The sequence below is a fragment of the Ursus arctos genome, chromosome X (genome assembly GCF_023065955.2).
Source record: "Ursus arctos isolate Adak ecotype North America chromosome X, UrsArc2.0, whole genome shotgun sequence".
NCBI lineage: Eukaryota > Metazoa > Chordata > Mammalia > Carnivora > Ursidae > Ursus > Ursus arctos.
The window spans coordinates 54051807-54072395 of record NC_079873.1 but is presented as its reverse complement, the minus strand read 5'-3'; the positions used below and the strand labels follow the sequence as shown (position 1 = coordinate 54072395).

The 20589-nt window shown below is 37.2% G+C and overlaps 1 protein-coding gene across 6 annotated transcripts in view; it reads left to right on the top strand.

The window, feature by feature from the left end:
- Positions 1–20589, top strand: part of OPHN1 (oligophrenin 1) — a 517756-nt gene that overhangs the window by 451838 nt on the left and 45329 nt on the right. For all 6 annotated transcript variants that reach the window (XM_048213332.2, XM_057312198.1, XM_048213330.2 and 3 more), the window contains one exon: positions 7572–7719. In XM_048213332.2, the coding sequence (XP_048069289.1) occupies positions 7572–7719 (148 nt within the window). The remainder of the gene's footprint in view (positions 1–7571; positions 7720–20589) is intronic.

Genomic DNA, 20589 nt, shown 5'->3' with positions numbered 1-20589 from the left:
AGGCCAGGGGATTGTGGAATGACATCGGCCTGATGGCAGTATAGGAATTTCTAGCACCAGTCCCTTCCTAGCAACATAAATTTGAACAGCTGCCTGCATGCAAAAATATCTTCACAAGAGCTAAGGATCCTGGTGAGGGATTGCAACACCTGGGTAAAGCACAGAAATAAGAAAAGGCACACCAAGGAGGAAAGATAGTCACATTATCCCTGTCACCCCTCCTCCAATCCTTGACAGCCCAGTGCAGGGATAGACACCCTCCCCATGGGCAGAGAGTAAAGTGAGCACATGACTTCATCATGGACCCAACTGCTGGTCCTCCCCAGGACCAGGCCAATTCCTGCAGGTCTGGGTGTTTTCCATGGCCCTAGTCTCCTGGTGGGCTCCTGAAAACCCAGTCCCCTGCCCCACCCAGGTGTCCTCCAGCTTCTGTGGTCCCAGGCAGTTCTTGTAGCCCCAGAAAGTTACCACAGCATCAGTCTCAGCCAGTTCTTGTGAACCCAAGTCCTCAAGCCACATGAGCATCACCCAGATCCCATGTCCTTAGGCAGCTCCCAAGGCATCAGGCTATGGGTGGGCTGCCACAAACCCAGGCTTCTGGCCCACCCCACTGTCAGCCAGCCCCCATATCACCAGGCTCCTGATGGGCTCCAGTATACACAGACTCCTGGTTGATTCCAGAACTGGCCAGCTTCCACAGAACTAGCCTTTAGACCAGCTCCCACAGACCCAGACTCCTGGCCTGCTTCAACACCAGGGTTGCCCCCGTGGGTCAGGCTCCATGTAGGCTCCTGTGGACCCAGCCTCCTGGCCTACCTCAGTGCTAGGCCAACACCCGCAGTTTTAGCCTATAGGCTAATTCTCATGGACCCAGGCTCCTTATCTGTCCTAGTACCAGGCCAGGCCTCATAGACCCAATCTCCAGGCTGGCCCCCAAGGCCCCAGGTTACAGGTCAACTTACATGGCCCTAGGCTTCTGGCTTACTTTAGTGGCAGGCCAGCCCCCATGGCCCTAGCCTCCAGGCCAGTACCTGTGAAACCAGGCTCCTGGCCCACCCAGCATTGTGCCAGTTCCTAGGAACCAAGATGCTGAGCCCACCCCAGTAATCCCCTGAGCCTAGTAAGCCTCCATGGACCCAGGTCCAAGTTTAGGTCCACCCACAAAAACTCACATTTCAGGCACATCACCACAGACTCAAGCACCAGGCCCACCCCAGTGAATCCAAGCTCTAGGCCCACCCCTTTGGGCATTAGGCCTGTCCATCTATTCACACAAGCACCAGACATGCCTGTCCAAGAACTCCAGCAGCAAGTCTCCCCACAGATGCCACCACATGGCCCACTCAGAATCTCAGAATGAGCTAACTGCTGAAGGGTTCTGCCTGCTGAAGTCAGTTTATAAAGACTGGAACAGATGCCTACTTGGATAAATGCACAGACACAAATGCAAGGACACAAGGATCATGAATAATGAAGGAAAAATGACACCATCAAAGGAAACTAATAAAGCTCCAATAACTGACCCTAAAGAAATGAAAATCCACGAATTGTCAATAAGGAATTCAGAATAATCATCTTAAAGAAATTAGGTGAACTATAAGAAAACAGAGACAACTAAGTTAAATTATAGGGAAAAAATACATGAACAAAATGAGAAGTTCAACAAAGCAATAAAAACCATTAAAAAAAACAATTCCTAGAGTTTAAGAAACAGTGACTGAAGAATTCAGTAGAGAGCTTCAGCATTACACTTGACCAAATGGAAGAAAGATTTAATGAATTAGAAGACAGTCCATTTAAAATCATACATTCAGAGGAGCAAAAAGAAAATAAAATGAAAAAGAATAAAGATAGCCTATGTGAATTGTGTGATCCATTAAAAGAACAATCTGTGAATTATTGGAGTCCTAGAAATCCCAGAAAGAGAAGAATAGGAAAAAGCTTAAAGAAATAATGGCTGAATATCCAAAGGGGAAAAGACTGTCTCTTCAACAAATGGTATTGGGAAAACTGGTCAGCTACATGGAAAAAAATGAAACTGGACTACTTTCTTACACCATACACAAAAATAAACTCAAAATGGATTAAAGGCCTAAATGTGAGACCCGAAACCCTAAAAATCCTAGAAGAGAGCATAGGCAGTAATGTCTCTGACATCAGCCATAGCAACATTTTTCTAGATATGTCTCCTATTGCAAGGGAAATAAAACCAAAAATAAACTATTGGGACTATATCAAAACAAAACAAAATTAAAAAACTGCACAGCTAAGGATACAATCAACAAAACTAAAAAGCAACCTACTGAATGGGAGAAAATATTTGCAAATGACATATCTGATGAAGGGTTAGTATCCAAGACATATAAAGAACTGAACAACTCAACACCCTAAAATAATCCAATTAAAAATGAGCAGAAGGCATGAACAGACATTTTTCCAAAGAAGATATCCAGATGGCCAACAGACACATGAAAAGATGCTCAACATCATTCATCATCAGAGAAATGCAAATCAAAACTACAATGAGGGCTTCAGAGGGGAAGGGGTGGGGGATTGGGATAAGCCGGTGATGGGTATTAAGGAGGGCACATATTGCATGGTGCACTGGGTGTTATATGCAAATAATGAATCATGGAACATTACATCAAAAACTAAGGATATACTGTATGGTGACTAACATAACATAATAAAAATTATTAAAAAAATAATAATAAAAACTACAATGAGATATCACCTCACACCTGTCAGAATGGCTAAAATCAAAAACGCAAGAAGCAACAAGTGTTGGTCAGAATGTAGAGAAAAAAGAACCCATGTGCACTGTTGGTAGGAATGCAAACCTGTGCAGCCACTCTGGAAAACAGTATGGAGGTTCCTCTAAAAGTTAAAAATGAAACTACCCTATGATCCAGTAATCACACTAGTGGGTATTTACCCAAAAAATACAAAACACTAATTCAAAGGGCTCCATGCACCCCTATGCTTACAGCATTATTTACCGTAGCCAAATTATGGAAGCAGCTCAAGTGTCCACTGGTAGATGAATGGATAAAGAAGATGTGGTATACAAATGGAATTGAATATTATTCAGCCGTAAAAAGAAGTGAATTCTTCCCATTTGCAATGACAAGGATGGAGCTAGGGAGTATAATGCTAAGCAAAATAAGTCAGTCAGGAAAAGACAAATACCATGATTCCACTCATATGTGGAACTTAAGAAACAAGACAAATGAGCAAACGAAAAAAGAGAGAGAGAGAGACAAACCAAGCAACAGACTCAACTATAGAGAATGAACTGATGATTACTAGAGGGGAGGTGAGATAGGTGATGGGGATTAAGGAGGGCACTTGTCATGATGAGCACTGGATGATGTATGGAATTATTGAATCACTCTATTGTACACCTCAAACTAATATAATGGTGTATGTTAACTATACTGAAATTAAAATTTTAAAAAAGGAATGACTGAGAACTTCCCAAATCTGGGGAGAGATTTATGAAGCTAACAAGTGCTTCCAAATTTCAACCTGAAACAATCTTCTCCAAGACATCATGTAAAATGAAAAACAAAAAGAATTTTCAAAGCAGTAAGAGAGAAAGAAAAAAAATACATATAAGGGAACCTTATAAGGCTATAGGCAGATTTCCCATAGATGTCTTTCAGGCTAAGAGATAGGTGGTTGATACATGCAAAATGTGGAAGGAATAAAACTGCCAACCAAGAGTATTTTACCTGGAAAAGTCATCTTTCAGAAATGAAGAAGAGATAAAGACTTTACCAAACAAACAAAAGCTGTGGGAGTTGAACTCTGGACCTGCCTTACAGGAAATATTGAAACGAATTCTTCAAGCTGAAATGCAAGGCCACTAATTAGTAACATAAAAATATATGAAAATATAAAATCTACTGGTAAAGGTAAGTATATACTCAAATTCAGTATACTCAAATACTGTAATATGGTAGTATGTTAACTATGTAACCCTAATATAACTGTTAAAGTACAAAAGTGCCAAAATAACTTTAGGTACAATAATTTGTTAATAAGTACACAATATAAAAAGAGGTGAATTTTGACATCAAAAACAAAATCTGGGAAGAGGTGTAAAATGGTAGAGGTTTTGTGTGTGATCAAAGATAAGTTGTTATCAGCTTAAAAGAGATTGTTATATTGATATTTTTGTTTATGGAAGCCTCATGGTAACCACAAAGCAAAAACTTAAAGTAGATAGACAAAAGATAAAGAGAAAGGAATCAAAACATACCAGTACAGAAAATGACTACTTCACTAGAAGAAAGACAGCAAGAGAAGAGGATAGGAACAACAGAATTACAAAAAGAGCCAGAAAACAATTATTAAGATAGAATTAGTAAATCTTTACTTATCAATAATTATGTAAATGTAAATGTATTAAAAATTTCAATCAAAAGGCAAAGAGTGCTGAATAGATTAAAAATAAGACCCAGTAATACACTACCTAAAAGGGACTCACTTCAGCTTATAAGGGCACACATAAGCTCAAAATAAAGAGATGAAAAAAGGTAATACCATGCAAATGGAAAACAAAAGAAAGCAGGAATAGCTATATTTATATGAGACTTACTTAAAGTAAACTTTAAGCCAAAGACTGTAAAAAGAGACAAAGAAGGTCATTATTTAACGATAGTCTATTTTTGAAAGAATATAACAATTGTAGATATATATACACCTAACATTAGAGCACTGAAATATATTAAGTAAATACTAGCAGATCTGAAGGGAGAAGTAGACAACAAAAATTAGTAGTAGGGGACTTTAATACCCCTATTCAACAATGCATATAGATCATCCAGACAGAAAAATCAATAAAGAAATATTGGACTTGAACTATACCTCAGACCAAATGAACCTAACAGACCTATATAGAACACTGCATCCAACAGCAACAGAATACACATTCTTCTCAAGTGCGCATGGAACTTTCTAAAGCATAGATTGTATGCTAGGTCACAAAACAAGCCTTAGCAAATATATTAAGATTGAAATCAGACCAAGTATCTTTTCTGACCAGAACGATATGAAACTAGGCATTAATAACAGGAGAAAAACTGGAAATTCACAAATATGTGGTAATTAAACAACACACTCCTGAACAACCAATGGATCAGGGAAGAGATCAAAAGGGAAATAAAAAAAAATATTTTGAAACAAATGACAATGGAAAAACAGTGTATCAAACTTATGGGATGCAGCAAAAGCAATTCTAAGAGGGAATTTTATACTGATAAACACCTACTTTAAGACAAAAGAAAGATGACAGCCAAGTTGCAACTCAGGCTTCGTGTTGCTGGGGCTGGCCAGCTGCCTGCATGCTCCACATCTGCGTGCCCACCACCCATGGTACTTAATTATTTGATTTTCCACTGTGGCTGGTGAGAACAGGAGCTCTTCTAGGAACTGTGTAATCTTAGGTAATTAATCCCTCTAATTCAATTGTGTGGTTCTTTCCTCACACATATTAATCACTACTCAGCTAAAGTCTTAAAGAGGACCCCTGCAGCTCTCCAGAGCCCTTGGTGCAGCTATCTTCTCTCTGATATTTTGCCCTGAAAAATTCTCTTTTTTGCCCTCTCCATACTTGCAGCTCAGTTTCCCTCCATATATTATGGCTTGCGGACTCTCTCCATGCTGTACCTGGGACTTTCATGAGGCTCACCTCCTTTCTTTTTCCTGTCTCTCGTGATTCACTGTCTTTCGTTACTAGATTTCCAATGCCTTGAAACCCATTGTTATGTGTATTTTTTCTAGTTTTTAAATGATTACTTGCAGAAGATGTAAACCTAATACCTTTAGGTCTATCTTGGCTAGAAGTGGAAGTAACTATTATAGTCTTTTCAGAGGACAGTTTGGCCTTTTATATTAGTATTTTAGATGTGTTTTTCTTTTGACCCAGCAATTCCAGTCAGTCTTCTAGTTGCTGGAGATATAGCTGTGAACGTGATAATGTACTTCCATATAGCTTACAATACATTAGAGCGGCAGACACAAAAACAAAATAAATAAATAAATAATTATAATATACCTTGTAATGCTAAGGAGAGAAAAAAAAGGAAGGGGGATAGGAGACATTGCATACAGGGAGGTGTGTCAATATTTTAGATTCATCCATTTGGAAGGACTCATTGAGAGGAGTATATTTGATCATAGCCTACTGAAATTGAGAGAGCAAGCTATATGGATATTGGGAGGAAGAGCACTCCAGGTGAATGAAACACTCAGTGCAAAGGCCCTGGTGTGTTTGAGAAATAGCAAGGGATATTCTTAACAACTCCTATAGTGCATAAGCATACGCTCACAAAATGGTATTTTTAAAAAATGGTATTTATTTAGAGTATTATTACTGATGGTTGTGAAACTGTATGGCCTGAAAGCTTATGTGCTTGCTATTATGTCATATTCTCTCTTTCCTATGCCATGAGACTTTGAGACATGTACTGCCTTGTGATTCTGCTTGTACTGCTTTCTATCATTGTTCAGCTTTTACATAGGGTTTCCTTGTGTTCCCAATCATGTAAGTTTAGTGACTGCAGCCTGATAGAATATTGGTCTCTGGTATTTCTCTTTGCACTAATCATCGGGGTTGATTTCATTTTTGCACTACACAATTGTCCTCTTCCTCCCTCACCATGTGTGTGTCCTCCCAAAGTGTGTGAACTCTGGACAAAAGCTCAGTCTCCCCAGACACAAGAAGATTTTCAAATACATATGACACTATATAAAAATTGTAATCATTAGGGGCGCCTGCTTGGCTCAGTCAGTTTGGCCTCTGACTCTTGATCTCAGCTCGGGTCTTGATCTCAGGGTTGTGAGTTTAAGCCCCATGTTGGGCTCCATGCTGGGCATGGACCCTGCTTAAAAAAAAAAAAACTGTAATGATAGCTTCTCCCTCATTTATCCATCACTTTTTACAACGTATGACATTTTATTTTTGCCCTTTCTTTTTTGAATAAGTAATCCGTACATGGTATGAAATTTTAAAAGATCAAAATGATATAGGAATGAGAAATAAATTTCCTCCATCCTTTCCTCAGCCACTCATTATTCCTGTCTTGAAGCAAACGATTTAACCAGTTTCTTTGTTATCCTTTCAGAAATATTGGGTGCATCTTAGCAACCCTCCACACCCCAACCCCTACCCATGCAATGTACCTTGACTACCCTTTTCACTTGATTCTCCTCACACTCTGTGAGGTACATGGTGCTCTCCCCATGTTACAGGTGAGGAATCTAAAGCTCAGAAATAGGAGGTGACTTGCTTAAGGTTTTCCAGGCAGCAAGTGAAAATCCAGGACTGATTGTGCAGTTTTTGTCTGCATTCTTTCCTCCACACTGTGAAGTGCCAGGTCCTGTGTCTTAAACATGATAGGAAACTTCTAAATGGTTGCTGGTAGCTAGAGTGATTTTAAAAATCCCAATTCCTTTAGTCGTATTAGAATTGCTGTAGTGCTGGAAGGCATTAACTGGTAGTTAGCATTAGGGAGACAAACACTCGATCTTTCTAATTGTTTCCTGAAAATATTCTCCTTTTACAGATCTATTCAGGTCCACCTGAGGAAAGTGCTACACCCCCAGTTCCTCCACCTCGAGTGACAGCAAGAAGGCACAAACCAATCACAATTTCAAAGCGCCTGCTGCGGGAAAGAACAGTTTTTTATACTTCTTCCCTGGATGAAAGTGAAGGTCAGTACTGAGGCATATCCTTAGCTTCTTAATAGAATTAGAAGTGACTGAATTGCTGCAATCTCATGAGAAAACTTCAACAGATGAGGAGCTGCTTCTTATGGACGAGCAAAGAAAGTGGTTTCTTGAGATGGAATCTACTGCTGGTAAAGATGCTATAAAGACTGTTGAAATGACAACAAAGGATTTGAATATTAAATAAACTTAGCTGATAAAGCAGTGGCAGGGTTTGAGAGTATCAACTCCAATTTTGAAAGTTCTGTGGGTAAAATGCCATCAAACAGCATTGCATGTTGAAGAGAAATGGCGTGTGAAAGGCAAAGTCAATCAATGCAGCAAACTTCATTATTATCTTATTTTAAGAAATTGCCACAGCTAGCCCAACCTTCAGCAGCCAGCACCCTGATCAGTCAGCAGCCACCAACAATAAGGCCAGACCCTCCTCCAGCCTAAGGATTATGACTTGCTGAGATCTCAGATGATGGTTAGCATTTTTGAGCAATTAAGTATTCTTTTATTTATTAAGCTTTTATTTTAATTCCAAAACAGTTAATATAAAGTGTTATATTAGTTTCAGGTGTACAATATAGTGATTCAACACTTACGTACAGCACCTGGTGTGCATCACAGCAAATGTACTCCTTAATCCCCATCACCTATTTTATCCTTTCCCACATCCACCTCCCCTCTGGTAACCATCAGTTTATTCCGTATAGTTAAGAATCTGTTACTTGGTTTCTCTCTCTCTCTTTTCCCCTTTGCTGGATTGCTTTCTTTCTTAAATTCCACATATGAGTGAAATCATATGGTATTTGTCTTTCTCTGAGTAACTTATTTCACTTAGCATAATACTCTCTAGCTCCAAGACTTCATTCTTTTTTATGGATGAGTAATATTCCATTATATATATCCCACATATATACCACATCTTCTTTATCCATGCATCTGTCAAGGGACACTTGGGCTGGTTCCACAGTTTTGCTCTTGTAATAATGCTACAATAAACATAAGGGTGCATGTATCCCTTTGAATTAGTGTTTTTGTATTCTTTGTATAAATACCCAGTAGTGTAATTACTGGATCGTAGGGTAGTCCATTTTTAATTTTTTGAGGAAATTCCATACTGTTTTCCACAGTGGCTGTACAAGTTTGCATTCCCACCAACACTGCACAAGATTCCTTTTTTTCTGAACATCCTTGCCAGTACTTGCTGTTTCTTGTTCTTCTGTTTAATTTTAGCCCTTCTGGCAGGTTTGTGGTGATATCTCATTGTAATTTAAATTTGCATTTCCCTGATGATGAGTGATACTGAGCATCATTTCATGTGTCTGTTAGCCATCTGTATGTCTTCTCTGGAGAAATGTCTGTTCATTTCTTCTGTTCATTTTTAATTGGATTATTTGGTTTTTAGGTGTTGAGTTATATAAGTTCCTTATATATTTTGGATACTAACCCTTAATCAGATATGTCATTTGCAAATATCTTCTCCCATTCAGCAGGTTGCCTTTTAGTTTTGTTGACTGTTTCCTTCATTGTGCAGGAGCTTTTGTTTTGATGTAGTCCCAATAGTTTATTTTTGCTTTTATTTCCCTTGCCTCAGGAGACACCTACAAAAATGATGCTATGGCTTATGTCAGAGAAATTACTGCCTATGCTCTCTTCTAAGATTCTTAGGGTTTCAGATATCACATTTAGATGTTTAATCCATTTGAGTTTATTTTTGTGTATGGTGTAAAAAAGTGGTCCACTTTCATTCTTTTGCATGTAGCTGCCCAGTTTTAGAGGCAACATTTGTTGAAGGCACTGTCTTTTCTCCATTGAATATTCTTTCTGCCTTTTTTGAAGACTAACTGATCATATAGTTGTGCATTTATTTCTGGGTTTTCCATCCTGTTCCATTGATCTATTTATTTTTGTGCCAGTACTATACTGTTTTGACTACTACAGCTTTGTAGTATAACTTGAAGTCCAGAATTGTGATACTTCCAGTTTTGTTTTTCTTTTTCAAGATTGCTTTGGCTATTTGAGGTCTTTTGTGGTTCCATATAAATTTTAGGGTTGTTTTTTCCAGTTCTATGAGAAATACCACTGGTATTTTGATAGAGTTTTCATTAAATCTCTAGATGGCTTTGGGTAGTATAGACATTTTAAAAATATTTGTTCTTCTAGTCCATGAGTATGGAATGTCTTTCCATTTCTTTGTGTCATCTTTAATTTCTTTAATGTTATATAGTTTTCAGTGTACAGGTCTTTCATCTCTTTAGCTAAGTTTATTCCTAGGTACTTTGTTATTTTTGGTGCAATTTTAAATAGAATTGTTTTTTAATTTTCTCTTTCTGCTGCATCATTACTATTATATAGAAATGTATTAACTTTTCTGAACATTGATTTTGTATCCTGCAAACTTATGAATTTATTTCTTAGCTCTAGCAGTTTTTTGGTAGAGTCTTCAGGTTTTTCTTTATATAGTGTCATGCCATCTGCAAATAGTGAAAGTTTCACTTCTTCCTTGCCAGTTAGAATGCCTTTTATTTCTTTTTCTTGTCTGATTGCTGTGGCTAGGACTGCCAGTACTATGTTGAATAAAAGTGGTGAGAGTGTATATCCTTGTCTTATTCGTGATCTTAGGGGAAAAGCTCTCAGTGTTTCCCCATTGAGTATGATGTTCACCATGAGTTTTTCATAAAAGACCTTATGTTGAGGTATGTTCCCTCAAGACCTGCTTTGTTGATTTTTTTTCATGAATGGATAGGTACTTTGACAAATGTCTTTTTTGCATCTATTGAAATGATTATATGGTTTTTGTCCTTTTCCCTATTGATGTGATGTATCACATTAATTTGCTAATATTGAACCACCCTTGCATCCTTGCAATAAATCCCCCGATTGTGGTGAATGAATGTTTTGAAGTATTGTTGTATTTGATTTGCTAGTATTTTGTTGAGATCTTTTGCACCTATGTTCAACAGAGATACCAGTTTGTTGTTCTTTTTTTGTGCTGCCTTTTTCTGGTTTTGATATCAGGGTAATGCTGACCTCATAGAACGAATTTGGAAGTTCTCCTTCCTTTTCTATTTTTAGAATATTTGGAGAAGAATAGGTATCAAATCTTTAAATGTCTGGCAGAATCTGCCTGTGAAGCTGTCTTGTCCTGGACTTCTGTTTTTTGAGAGTTTTTATGATTACTGAATTCAATTTTGCTGGCTATTGGTCTGTTCAAGCTTTCTATTTCTTCCTGCTCCAGTTTTGGTAGGTTATATGTTTCTAGGAATTAACCCATTTCTTCTAGGTTGTCTAATTTCTTGGCCTATAGTTTCTAATAATATTTTCTTACATTTGTTTGTATTTCTGTGGTATTCATTGCTATTTCTCCTCTCTCATTTGTGATTTTATTTATTTGAGTAATTTCTCTTTTTTTCTGGTGAGTATGGTTAAAGGTTTATCGATTTTGTTTATCTTTTCAAAGAAATGGCTCCTGGTTTCATTGGTCTGTTGTATAGGTGTTTTTTGTTTGTTTTTTAGCCTCTGTATCTTTTATTTCTACTCAAATATTTATTATTTCCTTCCTTCTACTTGGGTTTTGGTTTTGTCTGTTCTTCTTTTTCTAGCTCCTTTATGTGCAAAGTTAGGTTGTTTATTTGGGATTTTTCTTGCTTCTAGAGATTGACCTGTATTGCTACAAACTTCCCTCTTAGAACTGCCTTTGCTGCATCCCAGTGATTTTGGGACTGCTGTGTTTTCCTTTTCATTTGTTTCCATGTAATTTTTTATTTCTTCTTTGATCTATTCGTTGACCCATTCATTGTTTAGTAGCATGTTATTTAGCCTCTATGTGTTTGTACTCTTTCCAGATTTTTTCTTGTTGTTGATTTGTAGTTTCATAGTGTGGTGGTCAGAAAATATGCATGGTATTACTTTAATCTTTCTGAATTTGTTGAGACTTGTCTTGTGGCATAATGCATTCCGGAGAATGTTCCATGTGTACTTGAAAAGAATGTGTATTCTGCTGTTTCAGGATGAAATGTTCTGGATATATCTGCTAAATACATTTGGTCCAGTGTGTCAAAGCCATTACTTCCTTGTTGGCTTTCTGATTGGATGACCTGTCCACTGATGTAAGCGTGGTGTTAAAGTCCCCTACGGTTTTTGTATTACTGTCAATTTGTTCTTTTGTTTGTTGTTAAGTGCTTCTTGTACTTGGTTGCTCCCATGTTGGGTGCATAAATATTTACAGTTGTTATACCCTCTCGTTGGATTTTCCCCTTTATTATTATATACTGTCCTTGTTTGTCTCTTGCTATACTCGTTGTTTTAAAGCCTATTTTGCCCAAGTCACAGGATATAAAATCAATGCACAGAAGTCAGTTCCATATCTATACACTAACCATGACACAGCAGAAAGAGAAATCAAGGAATCAATCCCATTTTTATAATTGTACCAAAAGCCATAAGATACCTGGAAATAAACCTAACCAAAGAGGTAAAGGTTCTGTATTCTAACAACTATAAAACGCTTGTAAAGGAAATTGAAGAAGACACAAAGAAGTGGAAAAAAATTCCATGCTCATGAATTGGAAGAACAAATATTGTTAAAATGACTATGCTACCCAAACCAATCTACACATTCAATGCACTCCCTATCAAAATGCCATCAGCATTTTTCACAGAGCTGGAACAAACAATCCTAAAATTTGTATGGAACCAGAAAACACCCCAGATAGCCAAAGGAATGTTGAAAAAGAAAACCAAAGCTGGTGATGTCACAATTCTGGATTTCAACCTGTATTACAAAGCTGTAATCGTGGGGCACCTGGGTGGCTCAGTCATTAAGCATCTGCTTTCGGCTCAGGTCATGATCCCCAGGTCCTGGGATCAAGCCCTGCATCAGGCCCCCTGCTCAGGGGGAAACCTCCTTCTCCCTCTCCCACTCCCCCTGCTTGTGTTCCCTCTCTTGCTGTCTCTCTCTCTGTGTCAAATAAATAAATAAAATCTTAAAAAAAAAACACCAGAGCTGTAATCATCAGGACAGTATGGTACAGCACAAAAACAGACACATAGATCAATGGAACAGAATAGGGAGCCCATAAATGGACCCCAACTCTATGGTCAACTAATCTTCAACAAAGCAGGAAAGAATATCCAATGGAAAAAAGACCATCTCTTCAACAAATGGTGTTGGGAAAATTGGATAGCCACATACAGAAGAATGAAACTGGACCAGTCTTATACCATATACAAAAATAAACTCAAAATGGATAAAAGTGAGACAGGAATCCATCAAAATCCTAAAAGAGAACACAGGCAGCAACCTCTTCGACCTCAGCCACAGCAACTTCTTACTAGACACATCTCCAAAGGCAAGGGAATCAAAAGCAAAAATGAACTATTGGGACTTAGAGATAGAAAGCTTTTGTACAGCAAAGGAAACAATCAACAAAACTAAAAGGCAACCTATGGAATGGGAGAAGATAGTCACAAATGACATATCGGATAAAGAGTTAGTATCCAAAAATATATAAAGAACTTACACAACTCAACATTCAAAAAACAAGTAATCCAATTTAAAAAATGGGCAGAAGACATAAAGAGACATTTCTCCAAAGACATATGAATGGCTAACAAAAACATGAAAAAATGCTCAACACCACTTGGCAGCAGGGAAATACAAATCAAAACCACAATGAGATACCACCTCACACTGGTCAGAATGACCAAAATTAACAACTCAGGAAACAACAGATGTTGGCGAGGATGTAGAGAAAGAGGAGCCCTCTTACACTGTTGGTGGGAATGCAAGCTGGTGCAGCCACTCTGGAAAACAGTATGGGGATTCCTCAAAAAGTTAAAAATAGTACTACCTTATAACCCAACAATTGCACTGCCAGGTATTTTTCCAAAGGATACAGACATAGTGATTTAAAGGGGCACATGCACCCCAATGTTTATATAGCACCAATGTCCACAATAACCAAAATATGGGAAGAGCCCAGATATCCATTGACAGATGAATGGATAAAGAAGAAATAGTATATATATATATATATATATATATATATATATATATATATATGTATATATACAGTAGAATATTACTCAGCAATCAAAAAGAATGAAATCCTGCCATTTACAATGACACGGATGGAACTAGAAGTACTATGCTAAGTGAAATAAGTCAGTCAGAGAAGGACAAATACCATATGATTTCACTCATATGTGGAATTTAAGAAACAAAACAGATGAACATAGAAGAAAGGAAGGAAGAATGAAATAAAATAAAAACAGAGAGCAAGGCAAAGCATAAGAGACTCTTAAGTATAGGAAAAATGCTGAGGGTACTGGAGGGGAGGTGAATCGGGGGATGTGGTAATTGGGTGATAGGCATTAAGGATACATCATTACTTTATGTAATGAGCAGTGGTGTTATATACAACTGATGGATCACTAAATTCTACCCCTGAAACTAAAATAAAAGAAAAACAAAACAACAAAAGCTAGTATATGAATGTACATAACACCACATTCATAATAGCCAAAAGTGGAAACAACCCAAATGTCCACCAACTAATAAATGGATTTTGTTAAAAATAAATAAATGAATAAATAAAAATAAAATAAGTAAATAAAATTTATTTGCCTGATTTAAGTATTACTACTCTGGCTTTCTTTTGACATCCATTTGCATGATAAATGTTTCTCCATTCCGTCATTTTTTTTTAAGATTTTATTTATTTATTTGACAGAGAGAGAGACAGCCAGCGAGAGAGGAAACACAAGCAGGGGGAGTGGGAGAGGAAGAAGCAGGCTCCCAGTGGAGGAGCCTGATGTGGGGCTCCATCCCAGGACTCTGGGATCACGCCCAGAGCTGAAGGCAGACGCTTAATGACTGAGCCACCTAGTCGCCCCTCCATTCCCTCATTTTTTTTTTAAAGATTTTATTTATTTATGTGACAGAGAGACAGCCAGCGAGAGAGGGAACACAGCAGGGGGAGTGGGAGAGGAAGAAGCAGGCTCATAGCGGAGGAGCCTGATGTGGGACTCGATCCCCGTACGCCAGGATCACGCCCTGAGCCGAAGGCAGACGCCTTAACGACTGCGCCACCCAGGCACCCCACCATTCCCTCATTTTTAATCTACAAGTGTCTTTAGGTTTGAAATGAGTTTCTTGTAGGCAGCATATAGATGGGTCTTGTTTTTTTTTTATCTGTTTTGCCAGCCTATGTCTTTTGACTGGAGCATTTAGTCCATTTACATTCAAAGTAATTATTGATAGATATGTATTTAGTGCCATTTTGTTACTTGTTTTGTGGTTGTTTCTATAGTTTTTCTCTGATCTGTTCTTCTTTTGCTCTCTCTCATGGCTTCCTGGTTTTCTTTAGTGATATACTTGGATTCATTTCTCTTTATTTTTTGCATATTTATTAGTGGGTTTTGATATATGTTTACCTTACATGTGTGTATAACCCCTTCTGCATATAGCAGTCCATATTAAGTTGATGGTCGCTTATGTTTGAATCCATTCTTTACTCCTCTTCTCCCCATGTTTTAGGTATCTGGTATCATATTTTACATTCTTCTTTTTGTGAATCCCTTGACTGATTTTTACAAGTATATTATTTTTCATACTCTCATTTATGGTCTTTCCTTTATACCTCAAAGTCCCCTCAATGAAGTATTTTTTTAATTAAGGTATACACATTGTCTTTTTAGACATAATATCATTGCATACTTAATATAGTACAATGTAATATGAACATAACTTCTCTACATACTGGGAAACCAAAATACTTATTTGACTTTCTTTAACTATAATATTCACTTTATTTCAGTGGTCTGGAACTAAACCTGCATGCATCTGAGGTGTGCCTGTGATTACTTTAAATGGAAATGGATTAAATTCTCCAGTGAAAGACATAGAACAGCTGAGTAAATTAAAAAATAAAATTCAACTATATTTTGTCTACAAGAGATTCACTTTAGCAGTAAGGACACAAATAGGCCGGAAGTGAAGGAGTAGAAAAGGTATTCCATGCAAATGGTAGTCAAAAAAGAGCAAGAGTAACAGTATTTGTATAAGGAAAAATAGTCTGTTTGTCAAAAACTGTCACAAGAGACAAAAATGGTCATTATATAATAATTGTTATGTCATTTATCAAAAGCCATCGTAAATATATATGTACCCAACATCCAGGCACATAAGTATGTAAAGCAAATATTAGCAGAATAAAGAGAGAAATATAGCAATAACATAATAGTAAGGGATTTTAATACTCCACTTTTAAAAACGCATGGATCTTTCAGACAGAAAATAAGGAAATAGCCGACTTGACCAACAGTATAGACCAAATGGACCTAAGGGACATATGCATAACATTCCATTCAACAGCAATAGAATACACATTTTATTGAACACCACAGAATATTCTCCAGGATAGATTATATGTTGGACCACAAAACAAGTCTTAACAGATTTAAGAAGATTAAATTCATACCAGGTATCTTTTCTGACCACAATGATATGAAACTAGAAATAAATAGTTGGAGAAAAATAGAAAAAAATTACAAATATTTGGAAATTAAACAACACACTCCTAAGAAACCAATGAGTCAAAGAACAAATCAAATTGGAGTAAAATAAATTATCATGAGACAAAAATGGAAACACAATGTACCAAAAATTATGCAATGTAGTAAAACTGTTCTAAGAAGGAAGTTTATAGTGTAAAATGCCTACATTAAGAAAAAAAAATCAGAAATAAACAACCTACTTTTACATCTTAAGGACCTAGAAAAAAGAAAAATAAATAAGGCCAAAGTTAGCAGAAGGAAGGAAAAAGTAAATACCAGTGTAGAAATAAAGGGAATAAAGATCAGAAAAATAATAGAAAAAATCAAAGAAATTAAGTTCTTTTTTTAAGACAAACAAAATTGAAATTTATTGAGACTGGGAAAAAAAGAGAGGACTCAAATAAAATTATAATTGAAAGAGGAGGCATTGCAAGTGATACCACAGAAATTCAGAGAATTATAAAGAGACAACTGTGAACAATTAAATGCCAACAAGTTGGATACCTAGAAGAAATGAACACATTTCTAGAAATATATAAGCTATCAAGACTGAATTATGAATAGAAAAACTGAACAGACCAATAATGAGTAAGGAGATTGAATCAACAATTGAAAACCTCCCAACCAAGAAAAGCTTCACAGCCTGATGTATTCAGTGGAGAATTCTTACCAACCATTAATGAAGAATTAAACCCAATCCTTCTTAAACCCTTCCAAAAACTTTAAGAAGAGGGAACAGTCATATCTTATTTTATGAGGCCAGCATTACCTCGTTACCAAAGCCAAACAAGGACAATATAAAACAGGAAAATTGTAGGCCAGTATCCCTGATGAACATAGATGCAGAAATCCTCAACATAATACTAGAAAACTGAATTCAACAGCAGATTAAAAGGATCTTAAACCATGATCAAGTGGGATTTATCCCTAGGATGGATACAAGTATGGTTCAATATAAATAAAACAATAAATGCGACACATCACATTGATAAAATGAAGGATAAAAATTATTTGATCATTTCAATAGATCCAGAAAGAGCATATTTATCAATATTATTTCATTATAACAATTCTCAACAAATTAGGTATGGAAGGAATGTACTTTAATATCATAAAGGCCATATATGACAAACCCACAGCTGACATTATACTCAAAGGTGAAAAGCTGAAAGCTCTTCTAAGATCAGGAACAAGGATAGCATTACTGTCTCCACTTTTATTTGGCATAATACTGTAGCCCTAGCCAGAGAAGTTAGTTAAGAAAAAGAAAAAAATAAAAGAGTCCAAATTAGAAAGGAAGAAGTAAAATTGTCTGTTTGTAGATGATATGATCATACCACACACACACACACACACACACACACACACACACACACACACAGAGCTAGGGTCCCCTGGGTGGCTCAGTTGGCTAAGCAGCTGCCTTCTGGCTAAGGTCATGATTCCAGGGTCATGGGATCGAGCCCTGGGTCGGGCTTCCTGCTCGATGAGGAGACTGCATCTTTCTCTCCCTCTGCCACTCCCCCTGCTTGTGCTCTAGCATGCTCTGTCTCTCTCAAATAAATAAATATTTTACAAAATAAAATAAAATAAAGAAAAAACTCTGAAGATTCCACCAAGACTGTTAGAACAATAAGCAAATTCAGCAAAGCGCAGAATACAAAATCAACTTACAAAATTCACTTGTGTTATATACTAACAATGAACTATCCAAAAAAGAAAAAAGAAATTAAGAAAACCATCCTATTTACAATAGCATCAAAAAATATTTAGGAATAAATTTAACCAGGGAGTTGAAGACCTGTGCACTGAAAATTAGAAGGCATTGGTGAAAGAAATTGAGAAAAACATAGGTAAATGGAAAGGTATTCTGTGTTCGTATATTGGAAGAATTAATATTGTTAAAATGTCCATACTATCCAAAGCTATCTACAGATTCAATGCAATTCTATGTATCTGAGTTTTTTTAGATTCCACATATAAATGAGATCACGCAGGGTTTTTTTTCTTTCTGTGTCTGCCTTACTACCCTTAGCATAGTGTCTTCCAGGTTTTATCCATATCATGCAAATGGCAGGATATCTTTCCTTTTTAAAGTTGAATAGTATTCATATATGTATGTATATATATCACATTTTCTTTATTCATTCATCTGTTAGCAGATACTTAGGTTGTTTCTATATTTTGTTATCTTTTTAATTCTTGCCATCATAAGTGGATGTGAATCCATACTCCGTTAATTCTTATCACTTACCATTTGAGATAGGTAAACTGGGTGTTATACACTAGTAATGAATCATGGAACTTTACATCAAAAACTAGGGGTGTACTGTATGGTGACTAATATAATAAAAAAATTATTTTAAAAAAGATCCATTTCATAGTGAAGTCACTGGATGCTCAGAAAGGATAAGTAGTTTGGTCAATCCACATAGTTTCTAAATGACAGAGCAGCAATTTGCATCCATCTCATTCCAGAACTCATTTGTCAGCTGTACGGCATCTAAACACTCTTGTGAGAAGCCACCGATCCTAGTCACCACTGTTCTTTACCGGTAGTATTTCGTTATTTTACCCCCAAACTTGTTATTCCCCTTGTATCCAGAATTTCAGTGAGTTTTTTCACCAACATCATGGACTCCTTCACACCCACATATCTAAGCACTGTCCATTCCACCCTTAAACATTTCTCCAATCTGTCTCTCTTTGCTACTGCTATTCTAATTTAGATCAGACTCATCAGCAGTCTCCTGTCCTGTCTCCCTACCTCTAGTCTCTCTAGTCCAGTCTACTTTTAATAATGAACCTAAAGTGATATTCTAAAACCACATGTGATAATGCCACTTCCCTGCCCCCCCCAAAAGAGTCATAGCCCTCTTCAACCCAGTGATAAAGTTCATATTCCTGAATATGGCATTCGTGGCCTTAATGATACAGCCCCAATGCACCTTAACAACCTCATCTCCAACTACCTACACTTTTCATCTAAAATTGGTTCCTGTGCTCAAGCCACACTAAACGTTATTCTTATTTTACATTTTCTTGGGTGAACTATGATCTTTCACTCCTCCAAATTGTTCTGTCTGAAATTCACTTTCCCCCTTTTTCTACCTATTGTAATCCTTCAAGGCCCAGCTCAAATGTTACCTCTTTCACATGATCTCCTTCAGCCCCTCCAGACAGAATTAGCACTGTCTTCCTCATATCACTTACTTTCATGATTCTACTTGTATTGTAATAATTGATATCTTTCTCCTGCTGCACTAGTATGTTACATCTCAAAACTTCTCCCTAGCACTTACCCACACATAGAAAAGAGGCCCCCACTTGGCTGCTTGGCTATTTGTGAGGCTTCCCTGTTAATCCTGATTCATTCCCAGTTTTCTACAGTTTCTGAAGCTGACCTATGTGTTTTCCTGTAGAAATGGTTGGCTGGTTAAAGAAGGAGAATGCTCCTAAACTCTGGTTACTTGACAGGAGGAATAAACTCTCTCTTCAGAAAGTGTGGACTCTGGGAACAGACTTCAAGCTTTGAAAACTGGCTCTACCACATTAGTTTTGTAACACTGAGCTTGTCTCAGTGCCTTAGATCAGATTCCTTTTTTTATGTTTTATTTATTTTTTATAATAATATTTTTTATTATATTATGTTAGTCACCATACAGCATATCCTTAGTTTTTGATGTAAAGTTCCATGATTCATTACTTGCGCATAACACCCAGTGCACGATGCAATACGTGCCCTCCCTAATACCTGTCACTAGCCTATCCCATTCCCCCCTCCCCCGAAGCCCTCAGTTTGTTTCCCAGAGTCCATAGTCTCTCGTGGTTCATTTCCCCTTCTGTTTACCCCCCCTTCTTCTTCCCTTTCTTACCCTACCAATCTTCCTACTTCTTATGTTCCATAAATGAGTGAAACCATATGATAATTGTCTTTCTATGCTTGACTTATTTCACGTAGCATTATCTCCTCCAGTCTTATCCATGTTGCAGCAAATGCTGAGAAATCATTCCTTTTGCTGGCTGAGTAATATTCCATTGTATATACGGACCACATCTTCTAAATCCAGTCATCTGTTGAAGGGCATCTCGGCTCCTTCCACAATTTAGCTATTATGGACAATGCTGCTATGAACATTCTGGTGCATAAGGCCCTTCTCTTCACTACATCTGTATCTTTGGGGTAAATACCCAGTAGTGCAATGGCTGGATCATAGGGTAGCTCAATTTTTAACTTTTTAAGGGACCTCCACACTGTTTTCCTGAGTGGCTGTACCAACTTGCATTCCAACCAACAATGTAAGA